We start from the raw sequence: 18,790 nt of genomic DNA on the forward strand, positions 1-18,790 counted from the left end.
TATGTCCGGGTCCCGGGTGCGTTTGGATGGAGGGACGGGAAGTTTGGTTTCCCTCCACAGCTGGGTGCGCGCGAGAATGAGGGTGCTGAGGTGGGTATCAGTGCGTGGGCGCAGCGGGGAGTGTACGTGCCAGCGCGGGGCTGTGAGTGAGTGTGTCTGTCTGTCTCTGTGTCTGTCCAACCCTTGAAAAGGGACAAACACGGAAGAGACTCCACACTGGTGAGAAACCTTATGAATGGGATCAATGTGGAAAGGCTTTTGCAAAGAGCTTCACACTTGCTGCTCATCAGAGAATCCACAGTGGAGAGAAACCTTATGAATGTCATCAGTGTGGAAAGACTTTCACAAAGAGCTCTAGTCTTACTAAACATAAAGGAGTCCACAATAGAAAGGAACCTTATGAATTTAAACAATGTGGAAAGGTTTTGGAAGAGAAAGACAATCTTGCTGAACATCAGAGAATCCATACTGAAGAGAAACATTTTGACTATAAACATTGTGGAAAGGCTTTCACACATGTCTCCAATCTTATTGAACATGAGACAATCCACACTGGAGAGCATGGTAAAGGAGAAAGGGGAAAAGATGGTGGACAGATTGGGGAAGGGAGATCTCATCAAGGATTGGACTGGTGTGTGTGGCCTAAGTGCGGTTCTACCCTGGGGTGGAGTTTGAGGGCAAGATTTAGGAAGTAGGGGTAGATAAGATCCTGAGGTTCTTCTGCCCCTAGGTGTGATTGCTTCTTCTCTTAAACCTTAAATTCTCTCTTGTCTTCTGGAAGTCAGCTCTGCATGTTCAGGTATAGGCCTGAAGTAGTACTCCTCCTTGCACCCTTCCCTTTTCTTTGGGCCTCATCTTTCCCATATGACCTCTTGACCAACATCTGCCAGTTATGCCAGGAGCAGACTTGCCTTCTGGGCTTGCTCCCTGCCCATGCTATATATCTAGGCTCCTCATCACTTCCCAAAGGTGAGTACCATCCCTGCTTTTGCCCCTGGGTTACATTTGCCCAACCTTCATATCCCACCCATAGAATCAGAAGGAGATCAGAGTCAGGGGTCATTGAGGTTCTGCCTGGTTTAATCCTGTCTGGTATCCCAAGCCCCTTCTGCCTCTTGGGTCTCTGTAGGAGGATAGGGGAGGTGGATGGGGCCAAAGATGAAATTAGTGAGGGTGGGAAGTCTTCCTGTTCAGTCCAACTTTATTTCTAAGCCTGTCCCTCCCTATTCCCCTCATATGGGTAGAGTTTCCCCTGAGGACAGGGGTAGGACCTTTTGATCTCCTCTGAGACTTCACCATCTGTAATTCTGTATAGGTATGCAAAGAGAAAGTCTCTCCACCTTGAGTATCCTTCTCCCTGAAGAGCACCAAGGCCTAGCCCAAGGAGAGACTGTGGCACCAGAGAGGGATGCCTGAGACCCAGAAACCCCCATCTCAGGTGAGTGCAGTCCATATCCAGCCCTGACCAGCTTCACCCAAGGTGGAATCCAGGAGAATTAGGGAAGCTCCATCCTGTTAGACTGAAGGTATCCTTTGCAGTGATGTCATCAGAGCACAAATTTTCTTCCTAAATCCCCCTCCTTACCATTTCTTAGATCTAGTCAATATGCATTGAGCAAATGGCTGCTCTGTGCCAAGCACTGTGCTAACCTCCTGAGGATGCAAAAGAAAGACATAAAATTACACTATCTTATAGGAAGAAACCATGTGAGCATCTATGTCTAGAAAAGCCAAATGCAGTATAGATGGGAGCCCTCTGAGAAGGAAGGACTGAGCAGATTTAAGGGTCAGGAAAAGCTTGTTTTTAGAAGGTGAGATTTGACCTGAGATGGAAAGGAAGCCAGGAGGCCCAGAGGAGGAGGGAAGACACTCCAGTATAAGAGACAGTCATTGGAAAGGGACAGAGTGAGAAGAGGCAGAGTCCTGGTCATAGATCAGCCAGGAGGTCAGTGTCCCTGAGTCAGAGAGGAAGTGGAGGGGAGGAAGGGTAAGAAGCCTGGAAAGGGGTTCAGAGATGGCTCTGTGCTCTCAGCTGTTTGCCACCAGCCCTCTCAGTATGGAGTCATTTATTCCTGTTGGGAGAATCGTCATTGTCCTTGTGTCAAGGGTTACTGTAGAGCCAAGTAAATGTTGCTTGTTTGGTTCTAAGGTTGACACTTGCCGAGAACAGCCAGATGGAGGCAACACAGGAGCCGGAGAGGTCCGTGACAGTTTTTGTATCCGTTCAAGAAAATGACCCATATGTGGGGTAGATGAAAAACATGGGGGTCCCTCCCATCTGGAGATCACCTATTCTGTGTGTAGTTATTTATTCTTGTGTGTTTGTTTTCATTTAGTCATTTCAATTGTGTTTGACTATTTGTGACCCCATTTGGGGATTTGTTGGCAAAGATCCTGGAGTTCTTCAGAGCCACAGTTATTAGCAAAGGGCATGAGCTGGGCTTTACTCTGTTCCTATTGGCTGGCTCCAGAGTTCTTTTCAGAACTTTCTCATGTGGCTTCAGACCCCTCAGCTTGGCTAAAATTTCTCCCACCAAGTTACCAGTGATGTCTCTTTTTACAAAGCCTCTGTGGGCTCCATCACTGCTTGTTTATCATTGTGAACTCTTAAGATCAGCACTGTCTGCTCCCACATACACTATGTTGATGAATTTTCCAGGTCTTTGGTAGCTCTGCCTGAATAAGCCAGTTCAGGTACCAGATAGATAGGTACGCTATCATCTATTCTTCTACCCAAGACTGACACAATTAATCAGTAAGTGATGGCCATGTGTCTTAAAAGTCCAGGAATGGCATAGAGATAGTCTCTCCTCTTGACCTCTGTGCCTCATATCCTGGTATAATTCAGGCAACTCTAGTGAAAAGGAACATTTTGTAAATTCTTATGAATCTACAAAATGAGATGGGAAAGTATTAAATTATTTATTGTTCAGAAATTTCCTAATAGAAATGTAGGAAGCTTAAAGTGAACTATAGATTACAAGCAGAAGATAAATCATATGTTGTAAGGAAGATATCAACATGATGAATAAGTGAAGGAGAATTATCTTAATGAAAGAGAATTATTCCAAAATGATAGAACCTCTGGAGAAGTGAATCCCATCATTGTGCCAGAAATGGAAGAAACTGAAATGGAAAAGCATCCAGTACCAAGTATAACATGTCCCCACATACTTGCATGAGGAAAGCTGTAGATCTCAGTCTGAGCAAATACATAATCTAAACATAGTTTCTGGTGGGACAATATTGGTTTAGAGAGCATAGATATTCTGCAAAAATCTTACTTTAACATTCACCGTACTGTGGAGGCAACACAGTGTTCTTGTGTAGTTTTGGCATTGGAAAAGTTCTACTGGGAATGATGAAGTTGGAAAGACTTGGTTTTGGAAAGATTATGGTCCTGGCAACAGATTATGTCTGCCTAAGGACCAATCTAGCTAACTCTGGTCCTGGTAATGTGTGTTAATGGAACCAGACTGGTTAATTTGATCAAATTAAATGCTGATAGTAACATGGAGAAATAGGCCTCATATTACATTGCTAGAGCAACTGCGAGTTGTTTTTAGAAAACAAGATGGAAATATACATTAAGTGGTGTAAAACCATTCATGCTCATTTACCTAGGGATCCCATTCCTAGGTTTAGGTTCTAAGGGCATTATTAAGAGGGCAGAAAGCTGTGTGAAGAGCTGTATTAAAATATTCGTGGAAGTTTTGTTAGTAATTACAAAAGAATTGGAAATAAAATAAATGCAGTGATTGGGAGAAATGCTTGAATAGATTAGATTATTTTAATGTAATGGATTATATTATGTTATTAGAAATGACAAATATTGAAAATATTAAGAAAATGAGGGAAATAGATGAAAAGAGAATAAGAATAATAAATGCATTGTATGATAAATTTTCTTAAAAAAGCTACAAAATCAAGAGAAAAACGTATCAAAGTAAAACATTCAATGGGAAGTCAGAAGCAGAGGATATTTTTGTAAGCACACATACAATTTACATATTTGAAAGAAATTATAAAAATTGTGAAGTTTGTCATTTTGCACATGCTTTTTTTTGCATTTGTTTATTTAAATTTTGTTGCTGGTGGTATGAGTATATCATTGAAAAAATAGAAAAAAAAGTGTGTACCATCTGTTTTCCATGGAGCAGGTTGGAAACTAGGACGAACCCTTCTAGGTAGCATAGTTTTACCAGATCTGGCTACTCTCTTGTCAGTTTTCCCTCAATCTGCCTCTTAACTCATTCTCCTTGGTTAGATCACTTGTTTTTCATAAATGAATTGTAATTGAAAATTAATACTAAATTGTGACATTCTTGTGGAAAAATTTCCCCTTTAGCCCCTCCCACCCAAGGACCAAACCCCAGACTTCCACTCTGCTGCCATCCTCCCCTTGCCAAGGCTATGGAACTAGGTTGGAACTTGCCTTCTTTTGTTCAGATAAAAACACTAAGAGCAGAGTTGGCAAGCCATGGTGAACCTTGAACCATTTTGAGAGCATGCTAGGTCAGCCACAAGTCTGGGTAAAGTTTGAACTGGTTATCTTCCTTATATGGATAAAGTCCTGCTTCTCCTGTAATGAAATAATGAGGGAGGAGTTGAAGCCTCTAAGTCCCCTCTTCAGTGGCTATTTATGAATCAGCGAATTCTTGGGATGTCCAGGGAAAGGAATGAGTGGTGAGCTGAGGGATATATATATATTTATATATTTATATATTTATATTTATATATGGAGAGAGAGGGTGGGGAAAGGAAGAGGGAGAGACCTGTACTAGAGGAGAGAAGTGTCTTTTTTTCTACCTTTTGTATTGTGGAGAGAGTAAACTGACCACATTAGAATGTCTTGATCAATTAGTTAATTTAAAATGAAGAAATTTGTTCTCTCCAGAATTTTAATTGTTATGTTGTCAGTTGTCTTTCTTATGAATAAGCTCAATCCCTAACCTCAGGCAATAAAATATTATATTTTTAATAAAAGAACAATTTCTCCTTTTCCCATCATAATTACTCTTCTTTCTATGTAATTAAATATTAAAAATGAATGAATATATGCCATTAGCAAATGAAATTAATCACAAAGCAAAGACATAAAATGTAAAATGTTTTGGCTAAGGCACATCAAACCCAATTTTTCCTCAAACCCTCAATATGACACTGGATATCTCTTCTTCACTTGGATGGAAACAGTATCTGATCCCATGTATCTCTTAAGAATCCTTTTTATGTTTCATTCCTGTAGAAAATAGATTATGTGACTTTTTTCAATAAAGGAAGTGTGGTGATTTGCAGCCTTTAGGAAAATCTCCACCCAATTCTCCCACCCCCTATGAAAAAGGGAATAACAGGTATGCTCAGCAAACCTATGAATATTAAATTATGTGCCCTTAAGGTACAGTGAGCTTATTTAAATGCACATGCGATGTATGACACAGAGGGAGAAACAAGACTAGAGAAGAACACATCATAGGTGTGTTGGGAAGTTGTATACCTCTAGTACCCAGCCAATGGAGAAAGGAGGGTAGGACTCTGTGACCAGGTATATGGAATAAAAGCTTGCTATGCCAAGCCAGGTGTGTGCCTACTTGTTGGACACCTGCTCTTGAAAGAACATCTTAATAAAATACCTTCCTGCTTCACTGTGGTTTTCCATTGAGCTCTTCACAAGACCACTGTTTCTTACAATCTAGATAAAAGTCTTTCATCTTTTTAGGAAACTAAGTAGATAATTCCTTTTTCTTTATTCTTTTCTCATTAATGACTGGTAATGGTTTTTTTCCCCAGAATACACAGTACTTGCCACCTTCTCACAAACTCTTCCTAAAATGTTCTTACCAGATCAGTTCTGACACTTGTGATAAGGAGGAATTTCAGATCATCTTCTCTCTTTCTCCTGCACAGAATCTCATACTTTACTCAGAGATCACATACCATCTCCCTGATTCCATAAGGAGAAGCATTTGAGAGTAAGACATTTCTCCAGGTTTTACTATTCCAACATGATCCTCACTTCAGATACAAATGCTTTCTCAATATTCCATTAGGCTCTGAATGACTGGTCTCCAGTGCTGGCTCTGATGCTATTCAAGGTTAGGAGTTTAGACTAAATCCCTTGTGTGCTATAGTTTCCTCCTGTGTGTTGATGCGGGTTAGACTAGATGAATTCTGAAGTCTCTGCTCTAAATCTCATGACTTTTGCTGATTTAGGAGTCAGTAACGTTCCAGGATGTGGCTGTGGGCTTCACCCAGGAGGAGTGGTGCATGTTGGACCATTCTCAGAAAAAGCTGTACAGGGAGGTCATGCTGGAGAATTTGCAGAATCTGCTCTCTGTGGGTAAGGGCCATTTCTTCTGGTAACTCTGAATAATCTGCTATCAAAGGAATATCTTCATTCTGTGCCCAATATGTAGGATTTTGAGCCTTTTATCAATTATTGAAAAAACAAAAGTGCTGATCTCTCCACAGGGTCCTTCTGCTACCCGGTTTTCATGAAGAAGGTTTTTGAATTATGTGACTGGAAACTGAGACATTGCTTTGTTGTTCCTGAAATTGTCTCTCTTACTATTTTAGGTAGTTTAAGGTCAAAACTCAAATGAGTATTACATATTCACAGTCTTGAAGCTAATCGCAGAGGTCATTTAGTTTACTTTCTAACTAGACCTGAATTTTGTCTGCAAAATCTCATACCCATTTAGCTTTTTCTTGCAGATGGGCATTGACCCTCTACCTGCCAAGGCAGCCCCTCTGTCTTTGGGTTGACTCTAGTCTTTAGAGAGGTCTTGTTTAGAAGTATAAAGTGGTAGCTTATGGTCCCTAATTCTCCCTAGGCTAGCACATTTATCATCATTCTTCCCTCAAATTCCATCCCACATGATAGAAAAGGAAAGGAAGGGAATAAACATCCCTATATATATATATATATATATATATATCTGCTTTATGTGCTGAACTGGTTAAAGGACTTTATAATTTTTACCATGTGATCTTACAACATTCCTGTGAGTTTGGCATTATTGTCATCTTCATTTCACAGTTGAGGGAACTGAGGCATATAGAGGTTAAATGACTTACCAAAGGGCCAACCAGTTCCCATGTATCAGAGGCTGATTAGAACTTGTCTTTCTGACTGTGATCAGACCTCTTCCCCCTGCACTGCCAGCTGCCTCTAATTTCTAGCTAGTGGAAGCTGTGGAATGTGCCCATCCTTCTATGAAAGAGGAAAATGAGGGTGAAATTTTCTGATTCCAAATGGCGTTAATGATCTCTGCCCCACAGTGAATACCATGGAAATCATCCTTGAGGCCACCTGGAAATCATCCCGTGGTCCTTGCTTGCCTGTCCCCTTTCCCTAAAAAGGGCTAAATTATCTATTTCTCTCTGTCCTCATCCCCTATTTATTCGATATGTCCAGGGCTGCCAGTTCCCAGAGAAGAATTGATATCCAATTGTCAGCAAGGGGAAGCTCCATGGTTGTTAGAACAAAAAGGCACAAGGAACTTCTCTCCAGGTGAGTAAAATGAAAGCAGGTACATAAGGGCTATTATCCAAAGAGGCCTCTATATGTTATAGTGAAGGAAGTGCTAGATTGGGGGCAGGCAGATCTGACTTGTAATTTGTTTGCAAAGTTTAGCAGTGAGATCCTGGGCAAGTAATTAAACCTCTGAGCTTCAGTTTCCTCATCTGTAATAAGGAAGAGAGGGTCAAGCTCCATGGCTTGTCAGTTCCTTTCCAGTGATGATGCTAAGATCCTCTAAGAAGTCTTTATTGGTAACACCACAGCATGGAACTCTCCTGAAAGCATCCAGAAAGACCGTAGGCTTTTCAATATGAATTCTTTGCTAGGTTTATTCAAGGCAACCAGCATTTATTAAGCTCTTACTATGTGCCAGACCCTGTGGTAAGTCCCAGGAATACAGAGAAAGGCAATGGAGAAGCCCTGTTCTCAAGGAGATCCCTATCTAATGGGGAAGACAAAATGCAAACAGCTGTGTGCAAACCCACCATATCCAGGATACTTTGGAGCTAATCCAGAGAGGGAAGGCCCCAGGGCTAAGGAGGCTTGGGTAAGACTGAGTTTGGAATGAGAGATTTTAGGAAAGATTTCAGGGCAGCCATATGGGCATTATCAACCTGAGGGGCAGCCAGAAAAAAACCCTGGGATAGTGTTTCCTAGTCAGGAGACAAAAAGGGTCCTATACCACTGATCATTGCATGTGTAGAGAGGACTGAGTTGAGGGATGATGGGAAGGTAGGAAAGGGTCAGAGGATGAAGGGCATTAACAGCCAGACACAGAGAGTCTTATATTTTATCCTGGTGATGGGGAGGCAAGGGAGTTTCTTGAAGGAGTAACATGATCAGAAGTGTACTTTAGGATGATGAATGTGACACCTGTGTGCAAGATTGAGTGGACTGGAGAAAGACTTGAGGCAGTGAGCCCAAGAAGCAGGCCCTTGGAATATATCAGGACTGATCCCAGAAAGGGCAATATTCAGAGGTATGGCAGTGCTTCCAAAATAATCAGACTGGAATATCAGGAAAATTACCTGAGACTGACAAAATTATAAGTATAATCAATAAGAGGCATTAAAAGGAAAGTTAGAAAGTGTAGTAGGGAAAAACTGTCTAGTACTATGGACACAACATGCTCAATAACAGGGTTTGAACTGTAGGCTCTTTGCAGGGAGGTTAGCCATGTCACTCCTCTATTCTGAGCTTATGGACCAAATTGTAAAGTATGATTACAGTGCTGGACTTCTCTGTGTCATAGGTGTATCAAAAGATTTCAGTGTTGTATGTGAAATATTTCCAAAATCAACCATTCGCAGATATGACCAAATGATGTATTCAAAGACTTTCTGCCTCCTTCAGTTTGAAAAGTCTCATTTTTAATTAGGGAAATAGAATAAAAATCCCTTGACTTCCTGTCATCAGAGGAAAGAACTTGTTGTGTCTTTCTGTTTTATATCATCATTTGTTTTCTACAGATGCAGAAACCAGTTTTAAAGTGAAGGAGATGTCTACAAAGCTGAGCCTTGTTGTGAAAGGATCTGGTAAACCAAGATTTATGAATGAGGGTCCCTGTGACTTCATTTTGAGAGAAAGCTGTGACTCTGATATCAAGGTAAATAAAAATCCAAATACTGACTGTGAATTTAATAGAATTCCAGAGAAATTCAGACAATATTCACTCCTCAATCGATATAAGAAAATGACCTCTGGAAATGTTTATCATCAGACTAATGAATACAACAAATACTTCCTTGAAAAATCAGAACTCCTTCAATCCTATGAGAAACCTCCTGAAATACCCATGTATCAAGATAATCTAGAGGAAATGGCCTTCACTTGGTGTTCCAGCCTCATTAGACATCCAAAAAGTAATCTTGGAGAGAAGCTTTCTGTGAGTAGTAAAGACGGGAAGGCCTTCAGTCAGAACTCTGAATGTACACGAGATCAGAGAATCCACAGTGGAGAGAAACTTTATGAATGTAAAGAATGTGAAAAAGCTTTCACCCGGAGGGACCGTCTTGTTGAACATCAAAGAATCCACACTGGAGAGAAACCTTATGAATGTAAACAGTGTGGAAAGGCTTTCACACAGAGGGGCAATCTTGCTAAACATTGGAGAATCCACACTGGAGAGAAACCTTATAACTGTAAAGAATGTGGAAAGTCTTTCACATTTAGCTCACAACTTGTTACACATCAGAGAATCCACACTGGAATTAAACCATATGAATGTAAACAATGTGGAAAGGCGTTCATGTTGAGCTCACAACTTGCTAAACACCAGAGAATGCACACTGGAATGAAACCATATGAATGTAAACAGTGTGGTAAGGCTTTCACACGAAGGGACGGTCTTGCTGTACATCTGAGAATCCACACTGGAGAGAAACCTTATGAATGTAAACAATGTGGAAAGGCTTTCACACAGAAGAGCAGTCTTGCTGAACATCAAAGAATACACACTGGAGAGAAACCTTATGACTGTAAAGAATGTGGAAAGTCTTTCACACAGAGGAGCAGTCTTGCTGAACATCAGAGAATTCACACTGGAAGAAAACCACATGAATGTAAACAATGTGGAAAGGCTTTCACACGAAGGGATGGTCTTGCTGTACATCAGAGAATCCATACTGGAGAGAAACCTTTTGAAGGTAAACAGTGTGGAATGGCTTTCACAGTTAGCTACAGTTTTGCTGGGCCTCAGAGAATTCACACTGAAAAGAAAATTTATGAATGTAAAGAATGTGAAAAGGCTTTCACCCGGAAGAACCGTCTTGTTGAACATCAAAGAATCCACACTGGAGAGAAACCTTTTGAATGTAAACAGTGTGGAAAGACTTTCACACAGAGGGGCTATCTTGCTAAACATCATAGAATCCACACTGGAGAGAAACCTTATGAATGTAAACAGTGTGGAAAGACTTTCACACAGAGGGGCTATCTTGCTACACATCAGAGAATCCACACTGGAGAGAAACCTTATAACTGTAAAGAATGTGGAAAATCTTTCACATTTAGCTCCCAACTTGTTACACATCAGAGAATCCACACTGGAATTAAACCATATTAATGTAAACAATGTGGAAAGGCTTTCATGTTGAACTCACAGATTGCTAAACACCAGAGAATTCACACTAGAACTAAACCATATGAATGTAAACAGTGTGGTAAGGCTTTCACACGGAGGGATGGTCTTGCTGTACATCTGAGAATCCACACTGGAGAGAAACCTTATGAATGTAAACAATGTGGAAAGGCTTTCACATTTAGCTCCCAACTTGCTACACATCAGAGAATCCACACTGGAGAGAAACCTTATGAATGTAAACAATGTGGTAAGGCTTTCACACGGAGGGATGGTCTTGCTGTACATCAGAGAATCCATACTGGAGAGAAACCTTATTATTGTAAAACATGTGGAAAATCTTTCACATTTAGCTCACAGCTTGCTGCACATCAAAGAATTCACACTGGAATGAAACCATAGGAATGTAAACAGTGTGGTAAGACTTTCACACGAAGGGACGGTCTTGTTGTACATCAGAGAATCCACACTGGAGAGAAACCTTATGATTGTAAAATATGTGGAAAATCTTTCACATTTAGCTCACAACTTGCTATACATCAAAGAATTCACACTGGAATGAAACCATATGATTGTAAACAATGTGGAAAGGCTTTCATACGGAGGGACAGTCTTGCTGTACATCAGAGAATCCACACTGGAGAAAAACTATGAATGTAAGCTCTTTGGGAAGACTTTCACCTATAGTTCAACACCTGCTTAATGTCAGAGAATCCACACTGGAGAAAAACCTCATGATGTGATGTGAATGTATCTATCTGTTTTCTCCCTAGCTGCAGATGATGGAGGAACACCAACACTGATCACCCTAGGGACATTTTTCAAATTGAGACATCTGCTCCTGTATCAATGATCCCTTCAACTGATTCACCATTGATTTCTATTGTGATCAATGGCTCAGTGATTTTTTTGTGCAAAAAAAGTATTTGATTCTCTCCTATTTGTGGCTGTGCAGTAATGATCTCAGAATCGAATGCCTCTCTATTAGGAGATATATGGTATTCTGGAGGAGATGATACTTCCTGTAAAATGGCTACCCCCATGTACACTTCCTGTTGAATGCTTGATTCTGTCCCTCCCACTTGCTGCTGAGTTTCTCTGCCTAGAATGGAATCTTCAGAAACTGACAAACATGGCTGCTCTTGAACAACAGATTGAAATTGAACTTTTTCTCCCCTCACTGTAGGGCTTTGTAAGTTTCCTCTCATGGTTTCAGGGAAAGAATTAGGTGTGTTTTTCTCCCCTTTCATCACTAATTGAAGTTTTAGCTCTAAGTTTGGGATATTTGGGGTGTTACCTGTGTTCATAGAGAAGGTGTCTGTCTCCCTCGGCCCCTCAACATTCTGAGGTTTGCAGTGTTCACTCTCTTTAAGAAATTTTTCTTTGGCTGGTTGTTTTAAAACTGGGAGACCTGCTACTTTGTTTCTAGGTTTGAAACTTTGAGCTTCAGGGTTTAGACAGGATATTATCTTACTCATGGATGTTATGGGGATTTCTGACTTAGACTTTTGAGCTTGAAACTGTGTTTCTCTTTGGTTCTCCATTACACTATCTGGGGTCAACCTTAACAAAGTAACATTTTTCTCTTTGGAAAAACACTGTTCCCTCAGATTAGTTCTGTTACCAATTCTTTTCCCTAGGTTTCTCACTTTGTCCAGCATAGCTCTCAATTCGCTACCTACAACAAAGCTTCTCTGGCTGGTTAGCCTTAAGTCTATATTACTTGTAGCTAATCCTCTGCCATTTTGTTCCACTCCTTCCATTGAAGTCTGTGACAACTCAGTATTTTCCATAAGAGATTATCTCCCCATAAATTTCTTTGTGTAATTGCCTCAATTCATTTTCCATTCCTAATTCAGCAGTGGACTTGTCTCTATTTTCTAGTGTGGTGTATTGATTTCCATTACTATTGCCTATCATTAAAACATGAGCCTCATTCTGCTTCTTGAGCTTTCTGCTCTCTCTACAGTCATTATTCTCTTTTGACATAAATATATTAGAGATTAACCTTCATGCATTTCTCGGCCTGGCTCCCAACTTCAAAAATTTCTCCATTTCTTCCAAAGATGGTTTGCTTGTTACAGATTTACACTCATGTTGACAATAAGCTTCTGTTTTTGAAGCTTCCTAGCCAATTTGCTGTTTACATAAATCTTTTTCTGGTGATTGCTAGCTCTGCCTTTGGAAAAATCTATTTGCGTTCTGAATCTACAATTCTTAAATGTTTGGGCCTATTACATAGAAAACACTTTGGAACTTTGTTATAAGATCTCTTTTGGCTGGAATAATTCTCTTTTTGATTAAATTCATGGTCACTGGCTGTCTGCAAGGCAAAATTCCTAAATTCTTTGCGTTCCTCGTCTCTCCTGACTTCTTTTAGCTGTCTTTTTAACTCCTGGATAGTTCTGTCCTTCTCTGAGTCTAATTCATGTTTAATTTGTTGTTCTTTGCTTTTGGACTCATGAATATAGGTTGCATGCTTTCTAATGTCTTCTAGAGACAATTCTTCCCACTGTGGATGACTCTGTTTAAAATAGACTTGAATTGGGATGCTAGTTCCCTTTATGAATTTGCATCTGATATGGGGTAGAGCTTCCTCAGATTGGTCTTTGTTAAAGCCTATGAAATTTTGTGAATTTTCTATGAGCCTGTCTAAAAACAAGCCTGGGTGCTCATCCTCAGCCTGCCTCATTTTTTCAAACTTGTTCCACCCATTATTAGGTCTTTTAGCATGTATTTTTACAGCCTCTTGTAAATCAGCTCTGCATTTCAAAAGTGCTCTCATATTTTCAGGTTCTGTCAAATCTATTGTTTCATTCCCACAAAACCAAATCTGGTTTATCTCTTGTTTCAGCAATGAACTTGGCTTTTTCACTGGAGGTATAGAATTCATCTAAAAAAAATTCAACATCCTGATAGGAAAGATTAAAAAGGTTGAAGGTCCTTTTTAACTCCTTGGCTGATTTATATGGGGACAGGAAATATTTGGGGAACCTCCTCTTTAGCACCCCTAAATCTTGTGCCGTAAAAGCTTTGTACGTCTTCATGCTGACAGGTTCACCATTTGGTCCGAATTGGGTCTGATCTACAATTGGGATCAATGACACCAGTGGTAGGGGCAACTGTTCCACTTTCAGTCTGGGTAGCCTCGTTGATATCAAAATCTGTCTGGCTACAGCTGTCCACCATCTTAGATCTGGGAGTTTCCTTGGCCTTAGGCTTGTATGTATTCTCTATGATCTCTAACTGTAGGATAGTGTGTTCATTGAGTGCATGTCCCTGCTTAATCTTGTTATTGATTTCTACCATCAGCCTAAGTTGTTCCTTCATCACTGTTAAAAGATGGGGTGAGGGCAAGAGGGCAGCTGGGTAGCTCGGTGGAGTGAGAGTCAGGCCTAGAGACAGGAGGTCCTAGGTTCAAATCCGGCCTCAGCCACTTCCCAGCTGTGTGACCCTGAGCAAGTCACTTGACCCCCATTGCACACCCTTACCACTCTTCCACCTATGAGACAATACACCGAAGTACAAGGGTTAAAAAAAAAAAAAAAAGATGGGGTGCCTGGGATGTTAAATTGTGTCCTAAATGGTTGTGGGTACACACACTGGTTTGAGGGAGAGACAGGACCGCCAGGATGGGGAGACCAGAGTTCACTGGTTTAACACAGGAATGACATTTGGCCCCAACTGTCACCCAACTCACCCTAGGCCAGGGTTTATGGAACCAGCAGGCAAAGGTAAGGGTTTTAACTGTTTAATTAATTAAGAGTAACAAAATAAACGATGGATAGAGGATTCTACACTAGGAAACCTTAAGGACAAATCACAGGGCAAGGGGAGGACTTGTCTACACTAAATCTAATTGTCCTAAGCCAGGCAGGGCCCAAAGGAACAGTACTGGAGTCTCTGGGAGGCTGCTTCAAACCTGGTTCCAGCCAGGTTTGGCCAGCACAGCTAAAGGGCTGAGGGTGGCTTTGGGGCTCTCGGTTATCCAAGGATGATCAGAATGCCAAGAACCAAGGTGGTCCAAGGTATCCAAATAGAGAGAGTGTGCTTGAGATGCTGTCCACCAGATCCCAAACTCCTCATCCACTTGGTGCAACTCTGCAGGTCTTGTCCACTTGTCCACTTGCTGAAAGCCTCCACCACTCAGGATCCCAGGGAATCAGGATGTAGGGTTTTCCTTAACTCTGAGATCTCCCAGGGCTAGCCACAGTTTGTGCCAACCACTAATGGAGTCCCTCTCAGAGTACAAGCCCTACTTCCTGCTCCTTCATTCTATCTTGGAATCCTCCAGCCCTTCCTGTTAGGTCCATATAAACTATTGCTAAATAAATTATTAAATAAACCCTCATAACATCACTGAAAACATATCTTCATTGTTTTGTTTGCCTTTCCCAAAGGTCAATTGAAATATTTCCTTCACTGCCAAAATCCCTTGGATTGTTGTCACAAACATCACTACAATTGCCAGTAAATAGGACAGGAAATCTGCCATGGTGAATGCCAAGTACTTGTATGCATCATATAATGTTAGAATCTTTATAAAATAGTCTGGATAACTTGAAACCATAGCATTATCACACCTTGGGTGAAGGAATAGATGAACAGTGATTTGGTGGTGAAAATGAAAGTTGCCCTAGCCAACCCCATCTTATTTCCTTTTCCCTTTAGTTAGCCTAGATTCTTTGATTAGAAATCTTAGCACTCATCAATTAGGAAAGGCATTCAAAAGAAGTTCAGAGCTTGCTAAATATGAGAAATTTTCTTCAGAGTTGCCATATATGGATTCCCTGTGGGAAGGCTTTCATCCAGAGATAATTTCTTACATGGTGCAGAGAAGTTTAATGAATGTGCTTAAGGGGAATGTGTTTTTTCTCTGGGGGAGGGTGATGATTATTAATTAGAGAAGTGTAGATTAAGACAGCTCTGAGGTAGCACCTCACCCCTCTCAGATTGGCTATTATGACAAAAGGAAAATGAGAAAATCTGAAGGGAATGTGGGAAAATTGAGACATTAATGAACTATTGGGGGAGTTGTGATATGATTCAACCATTTTAGAGAGAGCAATTTGGAAGTATGCTTAAAGGGCTATAAAAGACTCCATACCCCTGAACCCACAATACCATTGCTAGGTTTGTATCCCAAAGAGATAAAAAACAAAAAGAAAAAAGGACCTATCTGAACAAAAACACATGAAGCAGCTTTTTGTGCTGGCAAAGAAATGGAAAGTGAAGAGATACCCATCAATTGGGAAATAATTGAATAAATTGTGTTATATAATTGTAATGGGTTACTATTCTGATACAATTCATGAAACGCCAGAGGAGATCAGAAAAACCAGGAAAGACTTACATAAACTGATGCAGAGTGAAGAAAGCAGAATCAAGAAACCATTGAACACAGTGACAGCAATATTATATGATTAACAACCCTAAGTATAACTTAGTTATTCTCAGCAATATAATGATACGAAACAATCCCAAAAGACTCAAAATAAAATTTTTTGTTCACTTCCAGAGAAAGAACTGATGGAGTCTGAATCCGGACCAAAGAAATATTTTTTTCACTTTCTTAATTTATTTTTCTATTTGAGTTGCTTTCCACAAAAGGATTACTATGGGAAAAGATTTGACATGATCACACTTGTAAATTTTTTTCTTGAGTGGGAAGGATAAGAAAATTCAAGACAAAAAAAATTTTTTAATGTAAGATATTGTGTTTACATGTATTTGGGGGGAAAAGTAAAAGATTAAGTTGGGGGTTGGAATGTGGGAAAGAGTAGGATGATCAGTAGAGGATGATATTCTTCCTGGATTGAAGGAGTTTGGACACATCACACTGGAGTTAAAGCTTAATGTATCTAATTCTCAAGGGAAAGCCTCTTGGTGCAGCACAGACTTCATTAGGTTTCCACACAGAGGAGACTTGATTAAACACCTCACATTTCATACTGTACATAAATTACTACATTGATGAGGACTTTTCTCTAAAATTCTAATGTTTCTCATTCTGCTTCACTACTTTACCAACTTTCACCTATTACAGTTTCTTCACTCATTCCCCACTAATTGACACTACCTCTGTTTCCTAATGTTTGCTGACACATATAGATCTTACAAACAACAGCAAAAATAACAGTACATGGGAAAGATTTTGGAAGGGATAAGCAACGTAACCCCTACTATTCAGTCCATTATGTGTAAGGACTTGGGCTCGTGATGCAGTCAGCTGGTTTCTGGGTCTGAGCAGAGATCCAACCTCTTTGTGATGAGGTAATAAGGGAAAATTTGAGGTCTCTAAATTCATCTCATCTCTGGATATCAACCAATCAGGTCTGTCAGGGGACATCCTATGGTTGAGCTGTCAGTCTAATAAGAGACAAGAGACAATTCCCTTTGTAAGTAAGAGGCAAGACATGTTTCTTTGGAGGCTGGTGAAGGAGACATGTTTTTTGTTGATGGGAATTGCATGCCCCCATTAACAAACCATATTAACCTTGGAGAAATGGCCTCATATTCTTTATTGGGTAAAGTCTGAATGGTACACTATAAAGCAGTTCAATAAGATGAACAAAGTTCTAATTACTCCTCCTGATAATAATAATTATTCCTCAAGTCAAAAAGTCAATATAATGGAGAAGGGAATAAGAATTTCACCTGCTTTTACAGGTCACAAGCAAACAATAAGATTTAAACATCTCTTCAATTCTCTCCTTTCAAATATAGCCAATGAAATACTTGATGAGTTTTTAAATCATCAACATTATACAACATTAAACAATAAATATCATACATTAGATTGTTGTAATGTTACAATATTATTGTAACATTGTATAATTATTATATTATATATATTAAGGTTATTATATAATTATGTATTATAATTGTATATTATGTATCATAATTTAATCATATCTTCTAACATTATTATAATTATATAATAACCCTGACAAATGATTTTATTATTTTCATAAAGGATAGCCAAATAACTTCAGAATGAAACTAAATGCTTCAGAATTAGGTTTATAACTAAAATTGGAATTAAATTTCAGGAAATAATGCTTTAGATAATTAAAACTAATTAATTGATTAAAATATGATTAAAATTGATTTTATCAACAGGGCTGATAACATAACATGATTTTTCCAAATGTATATTTTTTCACCTTTTAAAAAGTTTAGTTCATAATCTTAACATCCAGATTGTGAGGGAAAATGCTTTTTCTACAGCATATCTTTAGAAGCATTCACCCAATTTCATCTTAATATAAACAATATTTTGAATCAGTCGCTGTGGGCCAAGTCTATCGCTGTAAGGCGCGGTTTTGACTGTTGCCATTGAAACAATAAAAGGATCCCCAAAGGAAACAACAAAAGTTTGAGGCAACTTTCTTCAGTTTTCTCGGGGTAAATAAGGAAGCAATTCAAGGCACTAGTAATTGTTGCCAGGCAATTGTACCAATAATAAATATGTATCAATTGTTACTATGGTGGGTTTTTAAATTCCGATGACGATGTTTGAAATAATGAAGCACTGAATTAGCGTCCTTGATGACTTAATATTTATATTGAATTAGTTTGGCTTCATTTGGTTGTCTTCAATTTTATTAATTTGATTTTATTTGATTTATTCCATTTCGTTCAATGTTATTCATTTTTAATTATGGATAATTCTTTCATTTAAATGTATTCAGTTGGATGCATTCCGTTCTATTTGATAGTATTCAAGTTTTGAATTGCCTGCAGTTTTACTTCCTGCCTGCAGGTGGCGCTGCCCTTGCGTGTCAGCACTGGCTCCTGGGAGCGCAGAGCCCCAGCAGGGAGCGCAGAGCCTCGGCCCCCCGCTAGCAGGTCGGGGTCCAGCGGATGGCCCGGGAGATGCGCTCGTGGCAGGCCTCGGAAGCCAGGCCGGGTGGCTAGCTTGGGGCTCGCTCGCCGCAGAGGCCCGGCCGGGGCTGCGCAGGGGACCTGCCACCCCCGCCAGGCGCCAGGCGAGGAGCAGGGAGCTCGGCCTCCGCCCTCGAGCCGGGTTTGGGGCCCGAGCGCCGGGAGCCTGGGTGGCTGTCGGGGGTGGGGAAAGGCCCGGCGCGGTAGGGCAGGCTGAAGCGGAAGCGATGCCGCTCGTGGGAGGGGTCCTGCGGGACGGGGGGGGGGGGGGGGGGGTGGCAGCAGCCACGCCGCGGCTCTGC

General features: G+C 40.3%; 2 protein-coding genes across 2 annotated transcripts in view; one reads left to right on the forward strand and one right to left on the reverse strand.

Moving 5' to 3' along the window:
• Window position 1: 1 nt before the first annotated feature.
• LOC123240694 (zinc finger protein 383-like) lies at window positions 2-10,745 on the forward strand. Its single transcript, XM_044668414.1, has 5 exons — window positions 2-142; window positions 2,150-2,200; window positions 6,214-6,340; window positions 8,992-10,131; window positions 10,300-10,745. The coding sequence occupies exons 1-5, from the start codon at window positions 2-4 to the stop codon at window positions 10,584-10,586; spliced, it is 1,746 nt and encodes a 581-aa protein (XP_044524349.1). The 3' UTR covers window positions 10,587-10,745.
• Window positions 10,746-18,291: 7,546 nt separating this feature from the next.
• LOC123240695 overlaps window positions 18,292-18,790 on the reverse strand; it is a 44,070-nt gene continuing 43,571 nt past the window's right edge. The window contains exon 8 of the mRNA XM_044668415.1: window positions 18,292-18,786. Coding sequence (XP_044524350.1) covers window positions 18,292-18,786 — 495 coding nt within the window. The remainder of the gene's footprint in view (window positions 18,787-18,790) is intronic.

The sequence above is a fragment of the Gracilinanus agilis genome, chromosome 3 (assembly GCF_016433145.1).
Source record: "Gracilinanus agilis isolate LMUSP501 chromosome 3, AgileGrace, whole genome shotgun sequence".
NCBI lineage: Eukaryota > Metazoa > Chordata > Mammalia > Didelphimorphia > Didelphidae > Gracilinanus > Gracilinanus agilis.

Excerpts from the sequence above, each read along its gene's own strand:
- LOC123240694 (XM_044668414.1), top strand. The coding sequence starts at position 2 with ATGTCCGGGTCCCGGGTGCGTTTGGATGGAGGGACGGGAAGTTTGGTT. Across the intron at positions 2,201-6,213 it reads GCAACACAGGAGCCGGAGAG|GAGTCAGTAACGTTCCAGGA; the intron begins GTCCGTGACAGT and ends TTGCTGATTTAG. Across the intron at positions 6,341-8,991 it reads GCAGAATCTGCTCTCTGTGG|ATGCAGAAACCAGTTTTAAA; the intron begins GTAAGGGCCATT and ends TGTTTTCTACAG.